Raw genomic sequence first — 27,861 nt, forward strand, 5'->3', positions numbered from 1 at the left:
TTGTTCACTGGGAAGGGGACCCAAGTCTGGGTAGGTCCCCTTGGAAGAGGGCTAGAAAGGAGAGGAAGACGAAATTACCTGCTCCTTCTTGGCTCCCAGGGTTCCAGGACACCAAGTTCATGGCCTCTTGTGACAGTGGGATTCCTGATTTCAAAAGGCAGCCTAGAGAGGGCAAACAGTTTGCATGAGGTCACAAAGCAGGCCAGTGTCAGGCCTCTCTCCTCCTCTCCTGTCCCCTCCACTCTTCTCAGCTCCCTCTCTGCCACCCAAATGCGCAGGAAAGGTGGACTCACTCTTGGTGGAGAGGCAGTGGAATACTAAGTGGTGTGATTAGCAGCTGTGGCGGTGTCCCCTCCTGATTTCCATAAGGCATTTAGATTTCTTTGCCTGACCACACATTTCTCTCTCTGTGGGAAGAGGGAAATCATTTTAGCATGGGAAATAGACAGAGCCAGGCAGCTGCTGAGTGGGAGAGCCAGCTCCCAGCTCTGCACCCTGGCCCTCCCTGCTCCCTGCCTGGAGGCCTCAAGAGGGCCTGGCCAGAAAGCAGAGGGCTGGATACCCAGGTGGCTGGTGAGGCCAGCAAGTACCCTCTCTCTGTGGCCCTGCCTCTCAGGCCCTGTGATTCTCCCCAGAAGGGACCACAGAAGGAGGGGCAGGACAGTTCTAGGCTTGGGACAGACCTGGGTGCACAAATCCTTTTCCCCTGGACTCTTTTGGACTCTTCTCACTGCATCTCTGAGAACACTGACACTTCACTTTAGCCCCCTGCCCCAACCCCAGCCAAACCTTGGGTGCAGAGTTTGCCAGTGGAGTGAGGAAGGGGTTGAGGTCAGGTAGATAGAGGTGAGGTTCAAATTAGCAGATTCTGATCAGAGTGGCAGAGCTTGAAGCTAGAAATATGGCCACTGGTGCTAGGAGGCTTGCCCAGGGTTGCAAGACAGGGCCACAAAGGATTGCTGAGTTTTCCACATGGGGCAGGTGCCTTCCAAACAGAGCCCAGACTGGAGGGAGGGAGAAGAGGACATGGCCTGGCTCCCCTGGGATCACGGGAGTCTGAGGGGTAGAGAACAGTGTCCTTAAGTTAAGAACTCAGGCCACATAAATCCTCTGTGGTTCCCTCTGTCCTTTGCACATGAATTACCAGTCCAGGTGGTTGTATCAGCAGCAGCTGCTCCATCTGTGGAACTGGAAAGGGACCCTGTGTCCCCCAATCTCCACATAAAGCTTGCCCTTTGGCCATACCCACTGGCCACTCTTGAGGGGAGGCCAGCCCTCCTGGCTAGCTCCTCTAAGGCCACTTCATTTCAGGAAGTACCCTCTGGGCTGACTGCTCTAGTCCCTAGAGGCCCAGGGCCTGGAATGCAGAAGAGAAAGAGACAGCCAGGCTGAGCTATGAACCATGTGACATGGGCTTGGCTGGGTCCCGGGAGTTGGAAGTCTATGCCCAGGAACAGGAGTGGGTACAGACAGGTGGCAAAGTATGGCTGGGCTTTGGAAGTGTAAGATTCCCACAGTGCACTGGGGCAGTGGGCTGCAAATTAGGGAAATAGAATTCAAAAGCACTTGCCCCTCATTTGCCTTAATGCAAGGCACATTATAATTCTTTTCCCAGGAGAACGGAGGCTGGCTTCAGGGAGTGGGGTGGGGGAGTCTGCACGTGCAGGTGAGGAGGACCTGCCCGCCTTGTGCCTTCTTCTATAGACAGATAATACACACATCCACAGTGAAAATGACGGCGCTCTGGTATTCTTCCCCCAAAGTGCCAGCTGCCAATCGGATTGAATTAGATTTCACAGGGGTTTTTGCAATACATGGAATTCACCAGCAAATTACCCTTAAAGAGGGAAAATCAATCATTTGGAGCAGAGATAAGCTGAAGGCAAGGCAGCCTCAGATTGATCCCGTCTGTGCAGGCGTGTGTGGAATTCAGCAGATAACCTGCGGAGGAGGGAGGGGAGGCTGGCAGAGAGGGAGGAGAAGGGGAGAGAGGCAGGGCAAGAGGGGGAAGGAGGGAGTTGGAGAGGGAGAAATTGGAAAGAGGAAGGTGAGAGGGCAAGAAGGGGAGGAAAGGAAAGGAGAAGAGGGATAGAAGAAGGAAGGGAAGAGGAGAGAGAGAAGAGAGGGTGCTCAGTCTGCGCAGGCTGCTGTAACAAGCTGCACTGTAAGGCAGCTTGTTACGGTGCAGCTTGTAAGTTTCTGTGGCTTATAAACAACAGAAACTTATTTCTCTCGGTTCTAGAGGCTGGGAGGAACAAGATCAAGGGGCCAGTAGATGTGGTGTCTGGTGAGGGCCTGCTTCCTGGTTCACAGATGGCCATCTTCCCACTGTGTCCCCACATGGCTGGAGGGGTGAGGGTGCTCTGGGGTCCCTTTTAAAAGGGCACTAATCCCACTCATGAGGACTCTGCCCTCATGACCTAATCACCTCCCAAAGGCCCTGCCCTCCTTGGGGGTTAGTATTTCAACATGAATTTTGGGGAGGGGGACACAAGCATTCTGTCTCCAGCAGAGGAGAGGAAATGAGGGTGGATAAAGAGAGAAACAAGCAAAGGAGTCATAGAGGAGGCAACAAGAAGGGAGGAGAGAGAAATGGGGGAACAGGAGAGAGAGCCTGGGCTGCAGGCATGGAAAGCAGCTGAAAGAACGCAGTGGGCTGGGTGCGGTAGCTCAAACCTGTAATCCCAGCACTTTGAGAGACCGAAGCGGGAGGATGGCTTGAGCCCAGGAGTTCAAGACCATCCTGGGCAATGTAGGGAGACCCTGTCTCTACAAAAAATAAAAAACATCCACTGGGCATAGTGGTGTACACCCGTGGTCCCAGCTACTTGGGAGCATCACTTGAGTCCAGGAGGTTGAGGCTGCAGTGAGCAGTGTTTGCAGTCCCCAGTCTGCACTCCAACCTGGGAGGCAGAGTGAGACTCTGTCTCAAAGAGAAGAAAGAGCACCACAGCATCCAAGCTTCCCATGTGGTAAATGAGGAAACCAAGACCCAGAAGGCAAACAGGGCCTTCCCCAGTTGCACAGCAATACAGGGCAGCTCCAGAGAAAACAGACTCCTGACCTCACCCACAGAGGAGCTTGGGGAGGGGTCATAAGTGGGACGATGAAAGCCTGAAATGAGGGCAGCGTCCTTCACCCTGCTGCAGGCCCAAGAGGCGCTCCACTCCCAGGGTGGAGAAACGGAGGCCTGGAGCCACAGATGGCAGGGCAGGCCTGGAGGGCAGAGGAGAAAGGGGCAGCAGGGCGGAGCCATGTGACCCACCATGTGGGCTTGCTGGTTGCCAGGGGTTGAGGTGGAGTCAGAAATGGAGACAGTGTCCTCTGCCAGGCTCGTTTCACTGCCCTCTAGATCCTGGCATCTCAGTGGGCAGAGAGACTTGGCATCCCCCTTAGTGTAGAGGCTGGAGGGAGAAGCAGCTGGCTTTGAAGCAAAGGGAGAAGAGGCTGCCTCCTGCCGAGGTCCTCTTTGCCATGTCTGATTGGGGTGAATTAAGTGAAAGGATGGACAAAGGAGGATAAAGAATACATATTTGATGGACTTTTATTTCCTGCCGTTGAATGGTATGGATCAGACCAACAGAAGGTACAGTCAAGGAAGGAGGGAGACCAGCAGCCTCACGCCCAGGGTGGGACTGGTGGGTCCTGTCACCCCTGCACACAGCCAAGCCTTTGTCCTTCTTTGCCTGCTCATCTCATCCATGGTCTAGAAATCAGCTCTTTCCTAGGGATGCCTCCTACCCCCACTGCTCCTAGAACAATAATGGTAATAATAGCTCCCCTCTATTGAACACTTATTCCATCCCAAACGCTTGACCAAGATTTGGCAGTTCACCCACGGTAGACCTATCAAGTAGGCTGCATTCTTCCCATTTTGCAGATGAGGAAATTAAGTCTTGAGGGAGTAAAATCATGTATGCAAAAAATCACACAGCTGTAAAAGGCAGGGCCTGAGCCTAAGCTCAACCCCAGAGCTTGTGCTTCCAAGGTTCTACACCCTGGAAGCTCAGGTCATGGGGCTTTTCCCTGGCAGACCCGAGTTCTGGACAGGGTTGGTTTCAGTGAGGGCAGCACTGACTCTGGGGGCCCCACTCTGCACTCCAGGTTCTCAGCCCCATTCCAGCTTGGGCTGAGGGTATCACACCAGCCCACCACCCAGAACTCCCTGGGTGCCTCACGAGAGCCCTGGCCTTTTTTTTTTTTTTTTTTTTTGAGACGGAGTCTCACACTGTTACCAGGCTGGAGTGCAGTGGCATGATCTCATTTCACTACAACCTCCACCTCCCAGGCTCAAGCAATTCTCCTGCCTCAGCCTTCCGAGTAGCTGGGATTACAGGTACCCACCACCACACCCAGCTATTTTTTTTTTTTTTTTTTTTTTTTTTTTTTTGTATTTTTAGTAGAGACAGCGTTTCACCATATTGGCCAGACTGGTCTTGAACTCCTGACCTCGTGATCTGCCCTCCTCAGCCTCCCAAAGTGTTGGGATTATAGACGTGAGCCATGGAGCCCAGCCAGCCCTCGTCTTTTATCTTGCCCCAATATCCCCCTACCCCCACACCGCAAACATAAAGATGGTCTTGGTCCTTGCTGTGCCCCCTGAGTCCACCCTGAATTAAGCTCTCCTCCAGGGCACATTGTAATTTACAGGGTGGGATGATGGTCCCCTAGCATTGGAGGCACAAAGAAAAGAACACACAGCTTGGCTTTATTTATTTCTTGGGAGGGGAAGGACACATGAAATCCCTCCTGGTTCCCCGTCAGTCCCTCCCCATGTGGCTCCTGCACTTTGCTTCCGAGGGCTGCAGCCTTCCCACCCCGACGAGGGCAGTGCCTTATCAGCCAGCTGCCAGGAGGGCTGCCCCACAACTTCCCTAAACCTGGCGCCTCCCTGCCTCCCTCTCCTGGAGGTAGGGGTTGGCTTTGAGAAGGGTCAGAGGAGCCACTGCTCCCTTCTAGTCTCTCTAAGGCTCCCAGGGCCAGCCGACCTGAGTCTGTCCCAGCAGACCCGCTCCGTGTGCTGGCCCAGCGTGATTGTTCAGCTGTTTGTTGAGCTTATGTGCTGGGCTCTCAATAGACTCAATAGACTGCCCTCGTGGGGGTGGGAAGGCTGCAGCCCTCAGGAGCAAAGTGCAGGAGCCACATGGGGAGGGACTGACGGGCAGTCAGGAGGGATTTCATGTGTCCTTCCCCTCCCAAGAAATAAATAAAGCCAAGCTGTCGCCTCGGCCTCCCCAGAAAGCCGCCTGCTCCCCAGCCTGTGGTGGCTCAGCTCCGGCTCAGCTCCAGGAACGGGGTGGGCGCTATCAGACTTCTCATCGCCTCTCCCAGCTGGAGGAGAATTTAATCCACAGGCTCCTCTCCACACACTGGGGCTCCTTTTGATGTTTCTCTTTATCTCCCTTCCCAACAAAATCACCCCTCTGCAGCTTCAAGAGCCCCTCCAGCCTCCTCTGCACCTCCACCCCACGAAGGCAGTCCCCCCACCCCCATGGGACAAGGGCATGGAGGAGGCCTAGCAGGGAGGTGGGTGTGCCCTCCACCAGCCCTGGCTTCGTGCCCTGACCTGAGCTGAGGCTCTTGTGGGCCTTATTCTGCCACATGTGGCACAGGGAGGGGTTCACTATGCTAGCTGCAGTGTTCTGTAGTGGGAGGGCCAGGAGTGCTGGGTTGTTACAAGCTCTGACTCCCCCGGGGTGGGGGCAGGACAGACCTGAGTTCCAGTCCTTCCTTAGCTGCTGTGTGGCTTGAACACTTACCCTTTCTGGCCCCAGTTTCCTTCTCCAAGAAAAGGAGTGGGTTGACACTGTCTTTGGGCTGTCGTGTGGATTCTGGTTAAGGTGTGTGATGCCTGTATGGTAGCCGGGCTTCGCAGATGGAAGCTATTGATGGAGCCACCATGGAGAAACTCTGTCTCTACTAAAAATACAAAAATTAGCCAGGCATGGTGGTGCGTACCTGTAGTTCCAGCTACTCAAGAGGCTGAGGCAGGAGGATTGCTTGAACCCAGGGGGCAGAGGTTGCAGTAAGCCAAGATCGTGCCATTGCACTCCAGTCTGGGCAATAGAACAAGACTCCATCTTAGAAAAAAAAAAGTTTCAGCAGCACAGGGCTGCAATCCGTAGCGGTTTTCTATCAACTTAGCAAACTGGAATATCTCTCTCAAACACACACCCATCCTGAGGGCTGACAGTCACAAATCCAGACCAGGCAGAAATTGGCCAGCTGGTAAAGTTCTAGAAGGAACAGCCTGAGCATTTTAGAGGACTTGGTCAGTAGGTGATCCCAAGGGCCTCAGGACATGTGTCCTGACCACTGCAATGTCTGGCCTGAGTGAACTTCCAGCCCCTGGCAGCAGATCAAGAAGGGAGCAAGTCTCATTCATGGAGTCCCCAGGAGCGCTCCTAAAGGGGTCAGGAAGCTGTCCCGAGGGCTTGTCCCCTCTGAGTGCTCCTGCCTCACCAGGTAGTTAACCAGAAGCTACACTGAGCTCACACCATCTTCTAGGCATCTTTGAGCTCAGGCATCACTGACCTCACACCATCTTTTCAGTCGCTCACTGTTGACCACAGCCTGCACACGATTGGTGCCGCCCCAGCCGACACATGGCTCTTCCTGAGCCTTCTCTACTCATCCACTGTACCTTACAGGCCAATTCTCTTCAGTTCTGTCTTGCTCCTTCCCAGCATCACTCTACCCCGTGGTTCTCAGATATTAGTGAGCATCAGAATACCTGGAGGGCTTGTTAAAACAGTACAGGGCAGATCCCCAGAGTTTCTGACTCAGAGGATCTGGGCATGGCCCCCAAGTTTGCATTTCTAACAAGCTCCCTGTGATGCTGATGCAGTGGTCCCAGGACTACATTTGGAGAACCACTGTTCTACCCTTGTAGCTCTCATCCTTGGATACACGTTGGAATGAATAACTGGAGAGCTTTACAGAATGCGGATGCCTGCATTTCCACCCCCTCTCCCAGTCTTGTCTCCACGATCTAGGGTGCAGCATAGGCAGGGGGTATTTTAAGGCTCCTCAGGTAATTGTGGTATGGGGCCTGTAAAGAACTACCCCTCTATGCCTCTCCCGTTGCTCAGCTCTTTCTGGACTCCTGTGGGTGCCTCCAAGCTACTCTCCCTGCCCCAGTGATGTCTTCCCAACCCTGACTGTGCAACGTGGTTCCCTGGGGAGCATCAGAAAAACGCGGCTTTTTCTAGCCCCCAGAGATTATGATATGCTGGCTCTGGGCATCTGCATTTCTTTTTAGAACTCCATGGGTGATTCTGATGTGCATCTAGGGTGAGGAGGGCAGCACCAGTGTGACTTGCATGTGGCTGCAAGGTCACCTCCCTCCCCCCGTGCAGAGCTTAGGATGCTCCCGCTTGCTCATGGAAATAATGCCACCCTCAGGATGGCATCTGCCTGAGACTCCAAGCTTCTCTACATGGACCCTTTGCAAATAATAAGTCATTGATTATTATTCTCCATACTCCATGCCTTTACTTAAGAAAGTGCTCTTCAGAGGGTGGCTTCGATCAGCATTAGCATCAGCATCGCCTGGAACTTGGTTAGAAATGCAAAGTCACAGGCCCCAGCCCAGGCTTATAGGATCAGGAATTCCTGGGGGAGGGAGGAGAATGGGGGAGCAATCTGCAGTTTAAGAAACCCTCCAGGTGATTCTGAGACAGGCTAAGGCTCTGAGAATCAAGAACCCAGTGTTTAAAGCCACTTTCTCCATATGGAATCCCTTTTCTGCCAGTCCAAAAGAATCTGAAAACAATACCTTCTGAGCAGGCATGGTGGCTCACGCCTAAAATCCCAGCATTTTGGGAGGCAAAGGTGGACAGATCACTTGAGGCCTAGAGTTCGAGACCAGCCTGGCCAACAGGTAAAACCCTATCTCCACCAAAAAAATACAAAAATTTGCCAGACATGGTGACATGCGCCTGTAGTCCCAGCTACTCGGGAGGCTGAGGTGGGAGAATCACTTGAACTTGGGAGGTGGAGGTTGCAGTAATCCAAGATTGCACCTCTGTACTCCAGCCTGGGCTACAGAGTGAGACTCCATCTAAAAAACTAGATAACCTTCCTTAATTTCTAACACCAGCTCAGAACTCTCCTTCTTGGGGCACACTCCCCTGCTCGGCCTCCTCTTAGACTGGGTCCTGGAGTGCTCAGATGGTAAATCTCAGTTTGCTCTGGTAACTAACATGGCTGACTGCGTGGCCAGTGCATTTCACACCGTGGGCTTGCGCTGCCATTGGGGAATGCCTGCATTAGACCTAAGCTCCACTTCCTTGACCTGGGCAGCAGCATGGGTTTATGGGAAGGTGCACTAGCCCAGGAGCTGGGCCCCGCCTGTTTCTATTTTTTTTTCTTTTGAGATGAAGTCTTGCTCTGTAGCCCAGGCTGGAGTGCAATGGCACCATCTCAGCTCACTGCAACCTCTACCTCCTGGGTTCAAGCAATTCTCCTGTCTCAGCCTCACGAGTGCTGGGATTACAGGCATGTGCCACCATGCCTGGCTAATTTTTTTGTATTTTTGTAGAGACAGGGTTTCACCATGTTGGCCAGGCTGGTCTTGAACTCCTGACCCCAAGTTATCCACCCACCTCAGCCTCCCAGAGTGCTGGGATTATAGACGTGAGCCACTGCACCTGGCCTGGGCCCAGCCTCTTAACACCCCCTCTGCCACCAGCTCCCTGTGCAACCTCGGGCCGCTCAGTCAACCTCTCTGAACTCATTTCCACTGGAGGGGTTCGTAGGAAGAGCAGCAGTAACACGCAAGGAAAGGCTGCAGAAGCCCAGTCACTTCCTGGGCACCCACTGTGTGTCATGGTCTGCAGGGGAATCTTCACTGCCTGAGGCATGGTCTACAGTCTCAAGAGGCTCTCAACATTCCACAGTAATCACAGAGAGAACTATAACCCAGTGATGGAAGCTTTCTGCAGCCATTAAGGAAAACGAGACAAATACTTGGTACTTACAGAGTGTTTAGAATAGTGCCTGAGCAAGAGTAGGTGCTATGCTGTTAGTGTCCTCGTTAGCAGCATCATCTACATGTACAGTTACAGACCAATCACTAAGATGCAGTTCTGAGTGAAAATATCAGATACAGAGCAACATGCATAGTATGCTGTTAGTGTCACAGTGGGGTGTTAGTGTCACAGTAGGGTGGCATATACCCATAATGGTCATATAGTCATGGATTTCTTGGGGAAAGAGACCTGGGAATGGAGTGTGGTGGCTGCCCTCGCAGGTTTATCGGTACCTGGGCTCAGGGGGAGAGGGAGAGGCATGTGTGGCCTTTACACTTTTGAACTACTGGAAAATTTGCCACATCCCTGCTTATCATGTCTCTGACATTTTTATGTTAGGAAATTAAAAATATGGTGGTGTTTGGGGCCATTTCCTGCAGGGATTTTATCAAGGCTCCGGGAATGTAGGGTGTAGGGATGGCCCCTCCCTTCCCAGCCTACACTGTGGCCTTCTGGGTGAAAGTGGACAGAGATCAGGGAGACAGGAGCCCTTGCCCCCCGCCTCACCTCCTTACCCTTCATGCCCTTGAGTCTCTTCCTTCTGGGTCCCATGCTTGTCCCTCTTCTCCACTCCCCAGCACACATATGTGCACACTCACACAATACACCTCCTCCAAACCCCAGAAGCTGTGGCCCATCAGAGGCTGGGACAGCTGCTCCTCTAGGGTGTGGTCCTGGGGTCCCTCCCCTCCCATGACCCAGGGTCTCACCTTCTTTTCTCTTCTGGTTCCTTCCTCCTCTCCATACCTCTCCGGCTCCTTCTGTCTGTCTCCATATCCTTTGACTGACCGACTCCCACTGACAGAATTTGGTAAGTGAGCCTCGGAAGGGCAGGGGCTGGGCTTGGGGAGGGCTCATGGTGGGCACGGTGGGGAGGGGGCTTTGAGAAGGACACAGCTCAACCCTCTCCCACCCTCTCAGGCCCCCAGCTCCTGTGGTTGAGGGACCAAAATTTCCGGGGAAGAAGAGGAGTTGGTGTCACCTGTTCAAAGCTGTCACACCCTGCTGGCTTCAACTTTAGTGCCCCTTCGGGCACTTAATTGGTCCCTTCCATCTGACGGGATGCATTCCATACCAGGGAGCGCTGCAACATCCACAGCCCAACAGGCCCAGAGGAGCGTTGCCCCCACATCCCCTGGGGAGCCGCTTTGGGGTAGGGCTCTGGAGCCCCAGAATTGACAAGAGAGGGCTCAGGGAGCTCAGCTTCCACTCTCCATCCAAACCTCTGTGCCAGTGACAGGGCACATAAGAAAAGTCTAAATGCAGCAAGTGTATTTACCAGTTTGCTAAAATGGGAAAAACCCAAGAGACTGATGGGTAAATGTGAGCATGCATTCATTCCACAGGTGCATTTGAGCATTTGAGGGGCAGCCCCAGGGGCCTGTGAATCTTGTGAACTCTCAGGCTTCACTGGGGGTATCAAACTCTTCACCCTGAGTGGGATGGGAACCAGCCTTTTGGGGACTATCCCCTTGGACCGTGGAAGGTCTTCGGGGCCAGGGTGACTGGCAGCCCCCCTCTCACCAGGAACAGGTTCCCGAGAGGAATCCCACAACATCCCCTAAGCAACCAAGAAGTGAGAGAAGGCCTCCCTTGCCAGCCACTGGTTCAAGAGAAAAGGCCCATGTGCAGAGGGGCTGAGGTGGCCACTAGGCTAGGGGCAGGCTATGCACCATAAGCCAGAGCTTCTGCTTCTGGACTGAAAGTCAAGGTCAGTGACCTACTGGGCACCTGCAAGTGGGTCAGGAGGAGGCTGTTACACATCACAGGCCACCTGCCCAGTTGGAGGGGAGTTTGGGGGTGCAGGGAATCCCTCTGCCCCCAGTGCAGGCAGGAAGAGGAAATGGAATCACTTTATGAGCAGGCCAGACCTCAGGGAGTCAGTAACCTGAATCTCCCACCTTCAGCCATGTCTCCTCCCCCTGATCTGGAGACTTCAGTCATGTCACATGCTTTGTGTAAGGAGAGTCAGGTAGCATCCGAGGGGCTCTGTGAGCCACAGCCCTGGTTAGAATGATTAGAAACATCTAAACTGGAGTGAGGCACCCACCTCCCTGAAACAGTGGGCTTGGGCTGTTGGGACTCAGTAGAACCTGTGATGGGGGTGGCCACCCTGTGCTGGCCACAGCATGGGGTCCCTGGCCGTTCACGTTGCCACTCAGTCTCTGGGTTATTCCCATTTCACGTGTCAGCAAACCAGTGTTCTCCCTGATGGACGCATTCCAGAGGAGGGGAAGGACAGTATCTACGTCCCTCAGCATCCTCTTCTGTGCAAGCCTGTGGTGGCCACTTAACTGCTTCTCTTCCCTCCACTCCCCTCACACCCTCTCTCCTCCTCCTTCCTTCATCTCCCTGCTGGGTCTTGCAGCTGGCCGGTCCTTCCGCAGCTGGGGTCACTGGGGCAAAGAAAGGGAGCAGGAGATGGAAAGTAAACCAAGCCACCTGGAGGGGACACTGTGAGCCTCAGACACAGAGGTTTCCAGAGGGCCTAGATGTGGGCAGGTCATGGAGTCTGGGAGCTGCGCGTGGAAAGCCCTGCTCTGTCCCAGCACCTCATCCACTGCCCCATCCAGAGCAGCTCAGGGCTCACTCTCGGGCGGCTCTGCTCCTCCATTTGGATCTGGGCTTTGGCCACTGTGCCCTTCCTGACTGGCTTCTTCTGCACTCTTGACCCAGGGCCTGAACAGCATGTTTGAGGTGTACCTGGTAGGGAACAACTCCCACCACTTCATCATCTCCCCGACCTCCGTCCAGGGGAAGGCAGACATTCGTATTCGGGTGGCCATCCCACTGGACTACGAGACCGTGGACCGCTACGACTTTGATGTAAGGCCCCCGCTCACTGGCGTTTTGGAGTGGGGTGGGGGTGGATTTTAGGGAAGGCAAGGGGAAGGTAGAAGATTCTCTTAGATGCACCTTCCACAGCTGCCCATCTTGTGAATCTGACTCACAGATCACAGATCACAGATCACACAGGCTGGGCTGAATCTCCCCTTTCCAAGGAGGACAAGGATGTGTCCAGGAATGGAGTGGAATTTTACCAGGCTCCCATCAGGAGCTTCTGCAGCCCGTCTCCTGCCAGATGAGCCCCTGCTAGCTCCTCCTGCCCTTGCCGAATCAGTGGCTATCCCTAGAGCAATGATAGACGGGCCCACAGTATCACACAGCTGGGATGGGCAGAGACTCTTAACAGGTGCTCTGGGCTGGGGCTGGCAAAGGCACAGAGAGGACTCACAGGGACAAGGACTCTGGGAGGGGACATGTGGGAGCTTACCTGGGCCCCTGTTCTGCACACCCAGCTCTTTGCCAATGAGAGTGTGCCCGACCATGTGGGCTATGCCAAGGTGAAGATCGCGCTCATCAACGAAAATGACAACCGGCCCATCTTCAGCCAGCCACTGTACAACGTCAGCCTGTACGAGAACGTCACTGTGGGGACCTCTGTGCTGACAGTCCTGGTGAGTCCCCACTCTCCTGCAGGGCCACTGAGCTCTGGGGCCGACTGTGGTGAGGCACCCAGAGGGATTTTGTCCAAGGGACCTGGGCAATCAAGGAAGGAGGTGCCCCCTCAATACCCAGGCTATGTTTGTTGGTGTATGAAATAAAGCTTCTGGAATCTTTATGAGGGGGCTCCTGGGCCTAGGCTGCAATATGAAAAGGAGCCAATCTTGGGAGTGGGTGACAAGACTGGGCTGAGGACACTGATTTCCTGCCTTTCCCCAGAGAGAGACTCAGTGAGGGTAGGCCGGGAGCCCTGGAAATCCCTTTGAATGGGTGGGAAGGTGCCAGCCATCCTGAGGAGGGCGACCCTCTCCTTCTGAGCACAGGCACCAGTGAGGGATGGGCTTCTGAGGGTGCCTGGGCATTCCCCACTGCCCATGGCTGGACTTGCCCTTTGACAAGGGGCCCTCCCAGTGGCATTTGTATCTGTCAATACTCTTAGTTGCAAGGCACAGAAACCTGTAAGTAGGTCAAGCAAAAGAGGATCGGCTCATGTAACTCAAAAGTGCAAGTGATTTAGGCGGGGCATGGTGGCTCACACCTGTAATCCCAGCACTTGGGGAAACCAAGGTGGGCAGGTCACTTGAGGTCAGAAGTTACAGACCAGCATGGCCAACATAGCAAAACCCTGTCTCTAAGCCAGGTGTGGTGGCATAGAGTACCTGTAGTCCTAGCTACTAGGGAGGCTGAGGCAGGAGAATCGCTTGAACCCAGGAGACAGAGGTTGCAGTGAGCCAAGATTGCATCACTGCATTTCAGTCTGGGTGACAGAGCTAGACTCAAAAAAAAAAAAAGTGTAAGTGATTTCAGGCATGGCTATATCCAGGCACTCAGTTGAGCAGGGCTCTGTCTTCAACACTGGGCTCTGCTTTTTTGTATTGGCAAAGAGAGGCATCAGCACCTCTAGGCTGACTTCTTACCAATTTATCAACCCTAGTGGGAAAAATTCTTTTGCTGTGATTCCAGCAGATTCTCATCGGCCCAGTTGGTTGGGCCATCCTGGAACCAATCAACCAATAGTGATTATGGGATGCCAGGGAGGGATCATACTCCCCCTAGTGGAGCCAGGGGTTGGGATCAACCCCGCCTAAACGACACTGGCTGGGAATGGGGAAGGGGCTTCTATTCTAATACAAGGGATTGAATGCTAAGCAGATCCAAGTGGTAGATGTGCGCTACACAAGCTCAGAGCCATGCCCATAGTCGGTGCTCAATAAATGGCATGGAGTTTAACTCACTGCGTTCCCTTCCCTGCACACCTGGGACCACAGAGTCGTTGCCTCCATTTCTTGCTCCTTCCCCACTCCAAGCAAAGACATTGCCTGTGATACCGAGACCCCGATCTAAAGTGTGTTTACTCTACAGACAGATGGTATGAAACTGCACTGAGCCCCAGGCCCTTCCCATCTGACAGTTATTAATATTTCAAACAGATGTCAAGCTAGTCAGGCTGTCAGACATAAACAATAATTCTGCGGCAGCTGTTTTTTCCACCCCCCACGTCTCTAGCCTGTGACTCCTCCAGCTTTCACCAAGGTGCTCCCTGCAATAAATCACCAGGTGCTTGAGGCCTCCTGGACCTTCCTCCAGCCTCTCAGAGACCAAATGCCAGAGGCTCTGGCCTTCTGGACCCAAAGCATTTGTCTTTACCCACCACCCACCTTCGAATGACTGGGTAAAGGGAAGCCAACAGCCTGTGCTTTTGAGGCCTCGGGGAGGGAGGGGAGGCTCTGTGCCCTGCAGGTCTGGGACCATGTGGCAAAGAATTCTAGTGTCAGATCCAGGCTCAGTGGGTATCAGGGGGTTCCTTCCCCGTGCTCTTGCTTATTACAGAGTTTCCTCACTTTGTAGTCCCAAGTTCCCACGATCCTTGGAAAGTGATGGGAGAAACCTTTGCCAATTCATGGATGATGCTGGTGGCTCTAGGCTGTATGGTTTGTTCCCTCATATCCCATGCCGCTCTGATTCTCACCTTCCAATCCTGCCTCCTGACCTGGCAATAGAAGTCAGATGAGAAGGCCAGGGAGTGTCTTATCCTGGGACCCTGCTAGGCATGGGGCAGCCCTGCAGCCTGGCCCGTGTGTGGGGCCTGGCAGGGTTTGTGGGTGCTACTGACAGTAAGAGAGGTACAAGAGTAATCTAACCATACATTCATTCATTCACTCAGCAAATGTTTGTTGAATACCTGAGGAAACATGGTGATATGAGTGTTGTATTTGGCCGGTGGTGCCGAGGACAGCTGTGTCGGGCCCAGCCCGGTCTGGGGCTGGCACTGGGGAGTAGGTTTTGGTGAATGCAAGCCGAGCCCCTCACACCAGGTTTTCATCCAGAGCTGGGGCAGCTCCTGCGCCTGAGCTCAGCCTCCTCTGTGGGTCACTCGGAGCTGGCAAATCTGGCCATCCTCCCCGGGCTCCTGGCTGCCTTCACCCAAGCTTCACCCAACCCCTTCTCAAGCCCCCAGCCCCAAGGTTTATGAAACCATGAAGGGTGAGGGCCCATTTCATCAGGTAACAGCTTTCACAGAAGGACTGTGTGCCTAAAGGAGCTCAGGCCTGCAGGGAGACAGTGGGGACCCCACGTGCTGGCCTATGCATGCCACTCTTAGCGCCTTCATTTTCTCATCTGCAAAATGGGTCCCAGAGCTAGTAAGTGACTAAACTGGAATTCTGTTCCTGTAAAGGGGATATAAAAACATCCTGGGTGACCCACCCACCCATCGTCCTCTCCCAGTCTCCCCAGAGTATTTCCTGGCCACACCCCCCATACCACCTGCCCTCCCTCACCTGGCAGCTCTCTGCTCAGACCCAGGGTCAGCCCACTCTCTCCACCTCCTCTGCCACAAGAGGGGTTGAAGTTATAGCTGCCTGCTCAGGGACTGTGAAATTCCTTCTCCCTGACCTTTTCTGGGATGTTATTAAAATGTTTCATGGGCAGTTGTGTCAGGAAAAAAATTATGAAGAAAAGGAAAATGTTTTAATTTGCACGGAAGGCAGGAGCAGAGCCTCCCCAGCCCCCATCCTGGCATGGCCCTGCTTCAGTGGCTGGTCCCCTGTCCTGGGGGAAGGTGGTCATTTGACAGTGGCTTGGGGAAGCTGGAATAAGGAGAGCTGTCACCATCAGCCCAGGTGTCCTGGCCAGGGTAGAAGGGCCAGACCTTCTCACCTCCCTGCTCCCTAGGTCTTACAGCCCTCAGTTACAGCAAAATGAGCTTCCACTGGTGGCAGGGAAAGAGTAGGGACACCCCTACCCACACAGTCTGTGCTGGCAGAACCCACATACAAAAAGGCCACCTTCTATATACAGGGGTTTTGCATACCTGGAATACTGTACTTTCCATCTGAACTTGGTTGAAAAAAATTTGCATATAAATAAACCCACACAGTTCAAACCTGTGCTGTTCAAGGGTCAACTGTATCTCTAACCTGTTAAGTAGGTGCTGTTATTCTCACTTTACAGATGAGGAGACAGATGAGGCTCAGGGAGTTAAGTCACTTGCTCAGGGCCCCGGGGCTAGTACGTGACTAAACTAGATTCACACAGTTCCATATCCCAAGCCACAGGCTCTTAACCACGAGGCCTCCCATCCAGAAGGTTCTGTGTGGGACCACTGAGCCTAGTCCTTTCAGCAACATTCAGAACTGAGGGTAGAGAGAGCAGCTGGAAAGTGCTCTCTGTGGTACCCACGGGGACAGGTCCCAGGGTCACTCCAGGCATCGTGTTCTTAGGTGACACTCAAGACTCTTAGGGCCTGTGGCACAACCAGGTGAATTTTCACCTCTCTCGCCCTAAGCTGCTCCGAGGACAGAGCTGTGTGAGTGTTTTCATTGGCGGAGAAACCACTTCAGAGTTACTCAAGCACTTTGCTCAGGGAAGCAGGAATACCAAGGCAGCCCAGAGCTATGTCCGTTAGGAAAGGCCCCCTGGAAGGAGGGAGGGTCCAGGATGAATGTGCTCTGAACAGTGATCACACAGAGGAAGGCTATGCAGGGGTGTATATGTGTGCAGGCATGTGAGGTATGCTTGTGGGGTGTATATGGGGATGTATGTGTAGGCAGGCATGCTTTCGTGTGCCTGTGCATGTAATGTGTTTGCATCTATGTATACTCAGGGGTATGTGTGTGTAATATACACATGTGTGTGCTTGTGTGCATGTGCACATACATGTTACAACTGCATTTGGGTGTGTGCATGCACACTATATGCACATGTGCTGTGTGCACGTATGTGTGTATGATTCGTGGATGATGCTGGTGGCTCCCCATCCTCTAGGTGGTGTGGTTTGTTCCATCTCATATCCCAGGCTGCTCTGTGATTCTCACTTTCCAATCCTGCCTCCTGACCTGGCAATAGAAGTCAGAGGAGAAGGCCAGGGAGTGCCTTATCCTGGGACCCTGCCAGCCTGCAGCCTGGCCAGTGTGTGGGGCCTGGCAGGGTTTGTAGGTGCCACTGGACAGTATGAGAGGTACAAGAGTAATCTAATCACATATTCATTCATTCATTCATTCATTCATTCAACAGATGTTTGTTGAATATCTGCTATGTGTTAGGCACATGGCCCTGAGGATACATGGTGATGTGAGTCTTGTACTTAGAAAGTTTACAGTCTTCTAGGAAAGCTGGACTAAGAAAGACATGAATCTTTATGTTAAGTGTTGCTTGCTGTGATGGAGAGATCAGGGAGCTATGAGAACCTATAATGGGGTACCTGACCTTGCCTAGGGTCCAGGAAGGCTTCCCTGAGGAAGTGGCATTTGAGTAAGCATTAACTGGTGAATGCAGACAGGGAATAACATTGGAGAAAAGAGGCCGGGAGCAGTGGCTCATCCCTGGAATCCCAACGCTTTGGGAGGCTGAGGCAAGTGGATCACTTGAGCATAGGAGTTCAAGAACAGTTTGGACAACATGGCAAAACCCTATCTCTGAAAAAAAAAAAAAAATATATATATATATATACACACATATACATACACACACACACACACACACACACACACACACACACATTAGCCAGGTATGGCAGCATACACCTTTAGTTCCAGCTACTTGGGAGGCTGAGGTGGGAGAATCACCTGAGCCCAGGAGGTCGAGACTTCAGTAAGCGGTGATCACACCACTGCACTCCAGCTGGGCAACAGCGTGAGACCCTGTCTCAAAAAAAAAAAAAAAACCCACTGGAGGAGAGGACAGCATGTGCAGAGGGCCTGTGGGGCTGGAGTGCAGTAAAGGGGTGTGTGATGTGCAGGAAGTGGGGTCCTGCTCCTTTGAAACACAAGAGGCTTAGCTGTTTCTCTTCTTCCCGAATTGATACTCCCTGCAAACCTGCCCACTGAGGTACTGTTCTAATAGTGGGGAAAGCCTGTATCAAACTAGCCACACCCCGTTGCCTGTTGCATTCCTGGGATGGTGGCAGGTGTTTGGGAAACCACTGGCAGAGGCTGTACCTAGGATGTGCAAGGAGCCAGCCTGGCCTCCTGCAGCATGGGGCTCATGTCCCTGGATTTATTAGCTCCGTGTCCTCTGGGCAGTGAGAGACGCAAAGTGTGCTGAGGAAGGGTGGCAGCACCCCTGGTTCAGGGCTTACTGAGCTCCAGGACCTTGTCTCCCTGCTGCAGGGGGTGGAGCATGGCAGAAACGGGCAGAAGATGGACTTCAGACAAAACAGGCTTCTTCAGCAGTTGGAAGGAGAGGCCTAGAAGAGTCCTGCCTGGGCAGGTGTGGGGCCCCAGGACCAGCCTATAGTCAGTTGAGCCCAGGAGTAGAGCTCTACCTCTCAGTTCCAGACAGACAAGCAGGGCTAGAGGCGGCCAAAAGGCCTGCTCCTCTCTTGCCTCTTCACCCCCTCTTTCTAGCCCGTCCTTGGGAGGGCGGCAGCATCTTGGGCAAGTCCGTAAGCCATCCAGGGAGTCCCTGCAATCTCATTTTACTATGAGCTGGTCACTCCTTCTCTGGGACTTGTCTTTCTGCCTATGAAAGGAGTGCCTGCCCAGACTGCAGCGCCGGGTTGTAGGGAGACCCAGGGCAGTGATGTGGTATAACTAGGTAAGACTTACAGATGGCAGGAGTGGGTATTTTCACCACTGGCCTTCACAGTCTGACCTGGTTGCCCACCACCCTTTCAGCCTATGGACAAGCCCACCTCTGCCACAGTGGGCCCTGGACATACCACTGGGTCTCAGTTTCCTCCTCTGTGACTGGGGGAGATAACCTGCTAGGTACCTACCTTGCAGGGTTGTGAGAATCAAGTAAAATGATTCATGAAGACACAGCACAGAGGCTGGCTGGGAATACATGCAGGAAATGTCAGAAAGTCATACCTGGCCTCCTGGCTGAGCCTCCAGGGAGCACTGGCCCTGGGCAGAGACGCCACCCTTGGAGCTGTGGCCCTGCCTCAGGCAGCCATGTGATACTGGCCAGTCACTGAGTCTCTAGGCCCCAGTGAGACGACTGGGCCAGGGGCTGGTTCAGGGTCTTCTGTCTTGGTGAGGCTTTCATTCCAGTTTGCTCTGTCCAAGGAGAAAGGGGAGCTATCCTTGCTCTTCAGTTTCACGCCCAGCCACATGGATGTGCCACCCACCAGCCTCTAGAGCCCCTCTCCTGTCTTACCCCTCCTCTCTCAGCTCCCATCTGGAAGTCTCAGGAAGATTCCCAAGGACTTCAATTCCCCCTTCTAGAGCTAACTGGCTTTTCCTCCTGGTCCAGCCCAGCCTTCCTCCCCTGCCACATCAGCAGACAGCCCTGCTGCATCAATGTCAGGCCCATTGCTGTTTGTCCCCAGCTCTCCTTCCTCTCCCACCCACAGCCTGGATGCCACAGGGAAAAGGGTGCGAGGTCATTGCCCTGGGATGGCCCTGGTGAAGGCAAGCTTCAATCCTGACTTCAAATGCAGCAGGTCTCTTCCACCACCAGCTGTAAGACTGCAGGACCTCTCCCCCAGCTCTGTGACTGCTGGGACACCCCCAGCCTGCAGGCTCAGAGATCACCCCTGCCCCTCCATGCTGCTGAATCCAAGGACTCTAACATGGGCCCTACTCAAGGTGCTGGAAACCTAATGGCCCAGTCAGATGATCCGGGAAGGCCAGTTCACTGCCTCTGTCTTAGTCTTGGTGCTCCCTGGGACAAACCCCAGTTCCTCCCTGGTCCCTCGGCCCCCAGCAGAAGGACACATTGCTCTGCAACATCTGTGGAAGCCTCTCAGCTGTTATCTACTACTGCAGGAGGGAACCTTGCTAGGAGCAAGCTTTGGAACCAGAGACCCAGCTTCAAGTTCTGGCTCTGATGCCTGCTATCTCTGTAGCCCTGGGCAGGTGCTTAGCTGTGTACTAACTGACCCTCAGTCTCTAGAGCGTGCTGTGGAGAGAATAGCAATAATACTTATCCCACAATGAAGAGAGATGGGGCATTTAAAGCACTTCGTGTATTAGAAGGCACTGGGTAAATGGCAGGTGTGATTGCTAGAACTATTATTGTTACTCTTATCCAGCTTGAAGGTTTGTTCTGTCTTATCTGGGAGTCAGGGGAGCTTCAGAGAGCATTGGTATTTAAGCTTAGGCCTCTAGGTTCCTAGATTTTCTGCCTTTGGCTGTGAAAGGAGTGCCTGCCCAGCCTGCAGTGCTGGGTTGTCGGGAGACCCAGTGCAGTGATGCAGCGTAACTAGGCAAGACTTACAGATAGCAGGAGTGGGTATTTTCATCATTGGCCTTCAGGGTCTGACCTGGCTGCCCACCACCCTTTCAGCCTGTGGACAAGCCCAGCTCTGCCCCGGTGGGCCCTGGACAAGCCGCTGGACTTTGTCCCCATCTCTCCTTCCCCTCCTGCCCCTCCTCTGGACCCTGGGTCCTCTCAGTTGGTGCATTGGTTGAGTTCTTTTCTGTGCCCAACCCTGAGAAGCTAACACAAAGACTCTAGCCTCAAGGAGTGGAACATGGAGAAAGTTTAAACAAGCTTGCGGGTGAGAGCCAGGACTCTTCGGAGGGAGGCAGACAGTAGATGCTACCAGGTGTGCGTGTGACCTGTGCAGTGGTCTGGGGACATGGCCTCATAAGGGTCCCAAACTTGGTTTAATGCTCTGCTGTCACCATCTTGAAATTCTGATCATTTCTGCACAGAGGGTCCTGTGTGCTCATGTCGCTGTGGGCCCTGCAGCTTACATGGCTTGCCCTGACACAGGAGTTTATTATTCTCTGCCCAAACAAAGTCAGTGGCTCTCCATGGTTTTCATCCATTCCTACATTCAGTCAACAGTCAGCAAAGGCTAAAGTGCTGGGGCCTTCTGTTCCTACAGAGCTTGTCTCAGTTACTGTTGCTGCGTAAGAAACCACCCAAACTTAGTGGTGTAAAGCAACAGCTGTTTTTAATAAAAAAGGCCCATGAATTTTGTGGGTCAGCAATACAGAAAGGGTGCGGTAGGGAGGCCTTCTCTGTTCCTTGTGTAGTGGGGTGCCTCCACCAGCTGGAGTCTGGAAACAGAGGGCCCGAAGGATCCATTCCGATGGTGTTCTCGCCCTGCCGTACCGGGGGCCTTGGCTCATTCGGCTGAAGGGTGAGTGCAGCTGGACTGTTGGGCACCTACACATGGCCTCCCCGTGTGTCCAGGCATCTCCCAGCATGGGAGCTCTGAGCAGGCACACCCCTGGGAGGGTCTCTGGGGAAGGAGTATCCCAAGAGAGCCAGACAGAAGCTGTGTGGCTTTTTCAACCCGGCTTCCAAGTCACATTGCATTATTTCTGCTGAATTCTATTGGTTTTAAGTCACTAAGCCAGGTCCAGATTCAAGGGCAGAGGACATAAATCCCCCCAGCTGTCAATGGGAACAATGTCTGAGAATTTACACAAATGTAAATGGCTTAGAATCACTCAGAGGTCATTATTCCAGTTCCACACCACTTCCGGCTGGTCATGTATGAGCACGGTGCCATGAATCCACAGTTTCCCTTGCCTCCTCCTGGAGGCACAAAGGGAAGCAGGAGAGCAGAAGGGAACCCTGCAAATCCCATTCCCAGCCTGGGACAAGCTCTCAGTGACCAGTAAGGGGAAAGACATGATCTCTGCTGCCCCAGGCACTCCCTGGCCCGTGGAGTTCAAACCCTCTAGACCTGGCTTGGCATTCAAGGCCTCCACGGCCTGACCCTGAGCTGCTCTCCAGCCCTTGCCCATACCCCTCACACCCTTCTCTCCTGCCTGCCCAGATCCGCATCGCCCCTGCAACGCTTGGCATTTTCTTGCCACAGCGTCTTTGCTTACTACTTGCCTGCCTCTCCCTCCTTTCTATTCGAGACCATCAAAATCTGCTGACCCTAAGGGCCAGCCCCCTTGGCAGCACCCCCTTAAAAAGCCCTCTCTTCCTGGTAACTGGCATGTGTCCCCTCTGTGGAGTTTCTCTGCCTCCTCTCTGGGGCCCCAGCGTGCTGTGTGACTTGCTGTCCCTCAGCTGTTCCCACCCTGTAGGAGGGTTTGCTGGCAGGTTCATTCTTCCCCACGTCCTGGAAAACCATCCCCAGGCAGGTTCTCTCTATCTCAGGGTCCCCACCCCTGGTGAGTGCAACACAAAGTAGGCTGGACTCCTACTTTGGTGTCTGGGGTGGTCTGGGGCATCTAGGGCAGCTGCTGGAAGAAGGGATATAGGCAGGAGAAGGTCAGCAGAGGCCTCATGGGGGCACATGAGGCACAGAGAGGGTAAGTTACACACACAAGGCCACCCAACCCGTCAGCCACCAAGATGTTTGTCCAAGCCTGAAGCCTCATAACCCCATCTCTGTGCCAGGCTCCCCCCACATCCCCTCAGGTGGCGAGCACATGGAGAAGACTGACGGCCAGAGAACCCCAAGGCCTGGCTTCCAGGCCACTGACTTGCTGTGTGACCCTGTCCCGTTCTCATCCCCTCTCTGGGCCTCAGTCTCCTGCTCAGTCCAAGAAGATGGGCTGGAGGCCTTCTGAATGCCCTTCATAGGACAGGCATCCCTGGGGATGCAGACCCCAGCCCAGGGACCAAGGCCAAGGGTAGAAAGGTGTAATGGCCACCAGCTTCCAGGATCCCCTGGGCCTCCTAGTCCTAATCAGGGCATGTGAGTCCAAGATCAAGGCTGAAATCTGCCCAGCCTTTCAGTCTGGCCCCGTAGACAGGTGAGTGGGACCTGGCCCTGCTTCCCTGGCTACTGCTGGGCAGGACCAGGTATCCTAGGCCTTCCTGGTCCTCTGGGTGCCCCTGTTTCTCACCGGATTGTCTGCTCTCCTCCTTCCCCTCGCAGAGCAGAGCTCTGCACTCTCTGGGACAAAGGGTGCCCTCCAAATGCAAATCCAGTGACTATTGAGGGCCTGAGAGGACAGTGGTGAGCCAGACAGTGTTCCTGTCCATTCCAGGGGCAGGAGGCGGATGATGAGCAAGGAAAGTCAGAGCCGGTGGGATGGGGATGAGTGCTATAGGAAAATACAGCTGGGCAGGGGCAGGGATGCCAGGGCTGTGGTTGCGACTGCATTGTTACATCAAGTGGTGCAGGAGGGCAGGCCTCTCCTGGAAAGTGACATGAAATAACCTGGAAGGAAGCCAGTGGGGATCCAAGTTGAAAATCCAGGAAGAGTAGCCCAGATGAGGGAGGCAGGTGAAAGGCTCAGAGCAAGAACCTGGCTGCGGTGGTTGTGCAGAGAGCAGGAGGGGCACAGAGGCTGGGAGGTGATGAGGCCGGGGAGCCCATCGTGGGTAGCCTAGGGGAGACCTGAGGATGGATCTCCTCCCTGCTCCTTGGTGGAGAAAAGGCCAGGGGTAGGGGATGGAGGGGACCAGGGTGGAAGCTGGAGACCAGCCCTAAGCTACTGCAAGAAGCCAGGGAGGGATGAGGCTCCCACCATGCAGCTGGGGACAGTAGAAGATTCCAGATCCCTCCCGCTGCCCCACCCTCCTCTCCCCTCCCTTGCTGGAGCTGCTTCACTATTTTCCTTCCCAAGCCAGCAAGGTGCATCCGCCTCCATCGCCACCAGACTGACCAGGTGGGTGCCGTCCTGAATGTCAAGTAGGAAGGGCTGCAAGTAGGCCCGAGGTGGGATTGGGGTCCTGCCTCGGCTTCCTACCAGCAGGTTGGCCTTGAGCCGGTGACTGAAGGGCTCTGGCCTTCCATTTCCTCCTCTGTAAAATGGGAAGAATAATTCCTGTCTCAGCAATGCTGTGAAATAATGTATGGCAAGTTCATAGACCAGGCCTGCTGAGTGCTCCAAAGTATACCAATGCCTGCTGTGTGCCAGGCCCCCAGGGTTCTCCATGGTTTTCTAGAACAGTTAAATCTCCCTGCTTCTGATAGCATCAGTTTGACTTGATTCTAATATTGTATAAAGCTGATGACAAAAGTTGCCAGCATGAATTATTAGTAAGACTGGGAGATGATGACAGGGTGCAAGGGGTAGGCCCCGTCCACAGGCTTGAGCAAAACCAAGAGGGAAGACAGCCTTTGTGCTTCGGCCTGAGAATCACCGGAAGCTGGACTTCCAGAGCCTGGAAGGGTCTGCTCAGCCCTTCCAGCCCTTCCAGCGCATTCCCCAGCCCCCCACCTGGTAGTCTCCCTCCCCACCCCCTCCTGACACCCCCACCATTGGCATCTTAATTGATCTCATTGTTCTCAAACCCTTGAGACCTGAGACTCCAGCTGTGCTTAAACAGAACAAAATCTCTTCCAATTTCCCCACCGTTTAAAAGAAAATTGAATTCTTTATCTGCAGCCTGGGGAGGGGAAGAGGGAGGCTAAAGAGAGAGGGACACACACACACACACACACACACACACACACACACACACAAAATAGTAGGTCATCCCAGCCCTACCCCTATGCTGGCCTGGAAGGCCTTTGTGGACACACCCACCCCCCATTTGGGGGTCATCTAAGATGCACTTTGGACCCTTTTATTGGGCTCTTCTGTTCGTCTCCCTCCTAGGGGCTGGGGTGGGAGCGGGAGGAGGCTAAGCTGGCTGCGGTGATTGACGGGTCTGGAGTTCCTCTGTCTGTCAGGCCTCAGTGCCCCCCGCCTGTCTTTATCTCTTTCATCTAAATATCTGTCTGTGAAACCTAAATGGCGTGGAGTGAGAGGTAGGATGAGGGTAGAGAGAGAGAAAGAGAGAGAGTGAGAGACGGAGAGAGAGGGAAGAGAGAAAAAGAGAGAGCGAGAATACAGCAGGCTGCCGCCTTTTCTCCACTGCGGCTGGGGCGCCCCCACCTCTGCCTCGGAAGTGCATTGTCCTGGACCTTGTGTCTTTGTGTGAGGTCTGATGATTTTCAGCTGATTGGTCATACAACAAATTGATTTTTGGCAAATTGATTTAAGGCCTCGCTGCCTGTCCCGCCTTTGAAGCACTCCGCAGTCTCTGTCAACAGCACCTCCGCATCCACCATCCTTGACCGAGCAGCTCTGTCTGCTGCTAACCTTTGCCCCTTTGCCAAAACAAGAGGATGCTGCGCTCATCACCAGCCTGATGAAGCAGCGTTGTGAGCTTAGTGAATGCCGGGCATTTTATAGGGCGTTCCTCGTCTCTCATTACCCGTTGTGTAGAAGAAGCTGAGACCTGGAGAGGTGAGTGGCCTGTCCCAGGCCAGCCAGCTAGTGAGCAGCAAAGCTGGGATTTCAGACCCCAGATGGTCTAGCTCCAAAGCCCCCGGCTTCCCCTCCGTTCTGCCAGTCACCCTCAGGGCTCACCTCCCAAGCTGGCCTCCAGCCTTTTGGAGTCAGCTGACTCCAGAGTCCAGGGAAAGTGGCCTTGTGAGGTGGGAGCCGCTCACTCCCTGGGTGACCTTGAGCAGGTCTGTGGCTCCAGGGGCCTCAGCGTCTTCATCTGGACAATGAAGGGGTTGTGCTGGACTCTCTCTAAAACCCCCTGTGCCAACAACACGTGACTGTGCCTGCAGACAATCACCTCCAGCACTGAGCCTGTGATACCCTGTGCTCTGCGCCTGTCAGAAGTCACCCTTCGGTAGGTTCGCTGCTGATTGTTCCTGCTCAATCACTCAGAGAACACTAGAGCAAAGAAAATGGACCCCCTGGGCCAGGGGACAATGGGCAGCTGTGCATGCCAGGGCCAGAATGAGTTCATAAATGCTGCAGACCAAATCCCCTTACAGAGTCCACCAGTGCCATGCGCTGAGAAGGTTGTAAGCCCTAGAACTCAGGTGACGGGGGAGAAAGTGGAGAGGACGGCAGGAGCAGCCACTGGGAACTAGGCCTGAGAGTTTGTCCAGTGAGCATTTGGGAGAAAGCCTGGAGCAGCAGGTGGGTGGGGGACCCACAGAGGTTTGGGGAGAGGTTGAGCTGGGCCTGTGAGTTTGGGGTGGCTTAATCTTGCTCTGTAATCTCTGTAGCGGGGATAGTAGCTGTGGTTGCTGCCAGCTTGTTTCTGGAGTGGCTCAAAGTTCCATATGCCTATCATAAAAACTACATTTAACTTCATGACCCAGGACACATACTCACATGGACACTTACCTGCAGCAAAGCAGTACTTCCTGATAACATGTAATAATACACTCTAGTGTTTTCTGATTTAATTCTGCTAGATTTCACTTTCTGAGTGCTAACCATGAACCCTAAATTGATTTCATGACCAAGTAATGGATAGATGTTCAACAAACTAAGTTTGAACCTCTCCAGAATGAGCCTTCTCTGCTTCACCATCTGGTGAGGAAGAGGAAGATGATACTAACTTGTGTTTCTCCACTGTTCACTGCAGGGAGCCAAGGCATAAAGACCCCGTCCTCCAGACTTAGACCACCCAGGTTTACCCTGACTCAGCCATTTCTGAGTTATGATTTTGAATAGGTTACTTGTATCAACAATGAGCCAGTACAGCCACCAGCAACAGAGACCCCCAAAACAGTTGTTTAAATAAGATCAAGGTGTATTTTTCTCCCATGTAAAAGCAGTATACAGGTGAGCACTCATGAGCAGCTCCTTCCAGCTCTCTTCTCCACCATCCCTAGAGTATGTCCCTCATCTTCATGGTCCCAGATGGTTGCCAGAACTCCAGCCATCACATCCGTCTCTCAAGCTACAGGATGGAGGAAGTGAAAAAGGAAACCTCCCCTCCCTTTTGAGGATACTTCCTAGAAGTGCTTTGCAAACTTCATCTCACGTGGCTATACTTAGCTGCAAAGGAGGCTGGGAAATTTAGCATTTTAGCCAGGTAGCATTGTGTCCACCTAAAAAAAAAATCAGTTTCTGCTAATTTGTGAAAGTTCGGGAAGGCATGGCTGTTTAGTCTCTGCCAGATCCCCTCTGCATGCCTCCATTTCCTCTTTTGGAAGTGGTGGTGACAATAGTTCATTATAGAATGACGTGGGCTTCAGTGAACTAATACATGTAACGTGCTTAGCCCAGCGCCTGACACAGAGCAGGTGCTAAACAAATGATGGTACTAACATTGAGGGCCTGGCGCCAAGCTGTGCTCCTTCCATGTGTGTTAGCCAAGCCTCATGACAACCTGGTGAGGTCCAAATCAGCCTCCCCGTTTTATAGATGAGAGCACTGAGTTTTAGAGAAAGTAGCTCTGTGTCAGACTGCACCCCTATGGAAGGGGCAGAATAGAGGTACGAACCCCCTTGTCTCCAGGACGCCAAAATTCTTTCCCTTAGCCATAGGGCAACACAGCCCCCTCATGGAGGGGGAGGCTCCCTGAGAGCCTTGAGAAATCGTGGGGCTGAGATATGACCAGACAGAAACTGAACTTGATTAGCTGACATCCAAGCTGAACCCAGGCCCAGCACCCGCTCTGCCAGCCCAGCCTCCTGCAAGAGAAACCACCCACCCACCTAAAAGGGAAACAAAGCCAGGACAAAAGAGCCTCTAGGTTTCCACTGTATCACCACCTGCACGGTCAGAAGTTTCAGGTGTTTGACTCACTCAATGACCCCGGGCCAGCCCCTTTTCTCTGAAAGCCTCCATTTCTCCATCTGAAAAATGGGGAGAATGTTACTATGCCTGCTCCGCCTTCTGGGGACATTTTAAAACAGTGAGGCCAGAGTGTTTTGGGTTCCTTGGAAAGCAAATAAATGAGATAGGCGGCTCTTCTCTCAGTGGGTTTCGCCAGTCTATGTTAGGATATTCTGACAACTGGGGTGGGGTGGGGAGAGGAGTGAGGAACCTAAATGTCAGGGGACTGGAAATGAGGGCTGCTTCTTGGGCATGGGTGTTCCTAGCGCACCCCTCCCACCCTGCGCACCCCCTCCCACCCTGTGTGCCCCCTCCCACCCTGCGCGCCCCCTCCCACCCAGTGCGCCCCCTCCCACCCTGCGCGCCACCTCCCACCCTGCGCGCCCCCTCCCACCCAGTGCGCCCCCTCCCACCCTGCATGCCCCTCCTACCCC

At 53.6% G+C, this 27,861-nt stretch overlaps 1 protein-coding gene across 1 annotated transcript in view; it reads left to right on the top strand.

Moving 5' to 3' along the window:
• The window catches only part of CDH23 (cadherin related 23), a 421,218-nt gene that overhangs the window by 237,837 nt on the left and 155,520 nt on the right, over window positions 1-27,861 (top strand). The window contains exons 12-14 of the mRNA XM_064374253.1: window positions 9,838-9,843; window positions 11,709-11,858; window positions 12,332-12,490. Coding sequence (XP_064230323.1) covers window positions 9,838-9,843; window positions 11,709-11,858; window positions 12,332-12,490 — 315 coding nt within the window. The remainder of the gene's footprint in view (window positions 1-9,837; window positions 9,844-11,708; window positions 11,859-12,331; window positions 12,491-27,861) is intronic.

Source organism: Aotus nancymaae, unplaced genomic scaffold, assembly GCF_030222135.1.
Source record: "Aotus nancymaae isolate 86718 unplaced genomic scaffold, 86718_ANA_hifiasm-v0.15.2.pri h1tg000010l, whole genome shotgun sequence".
Classification (NCBI taxonomy): domain Eukaryota; kingdom Metazoa; phylum Chordata; class Mammalia; order Primates; family Aotidae; genus Aotus; species Aotus nancymaae.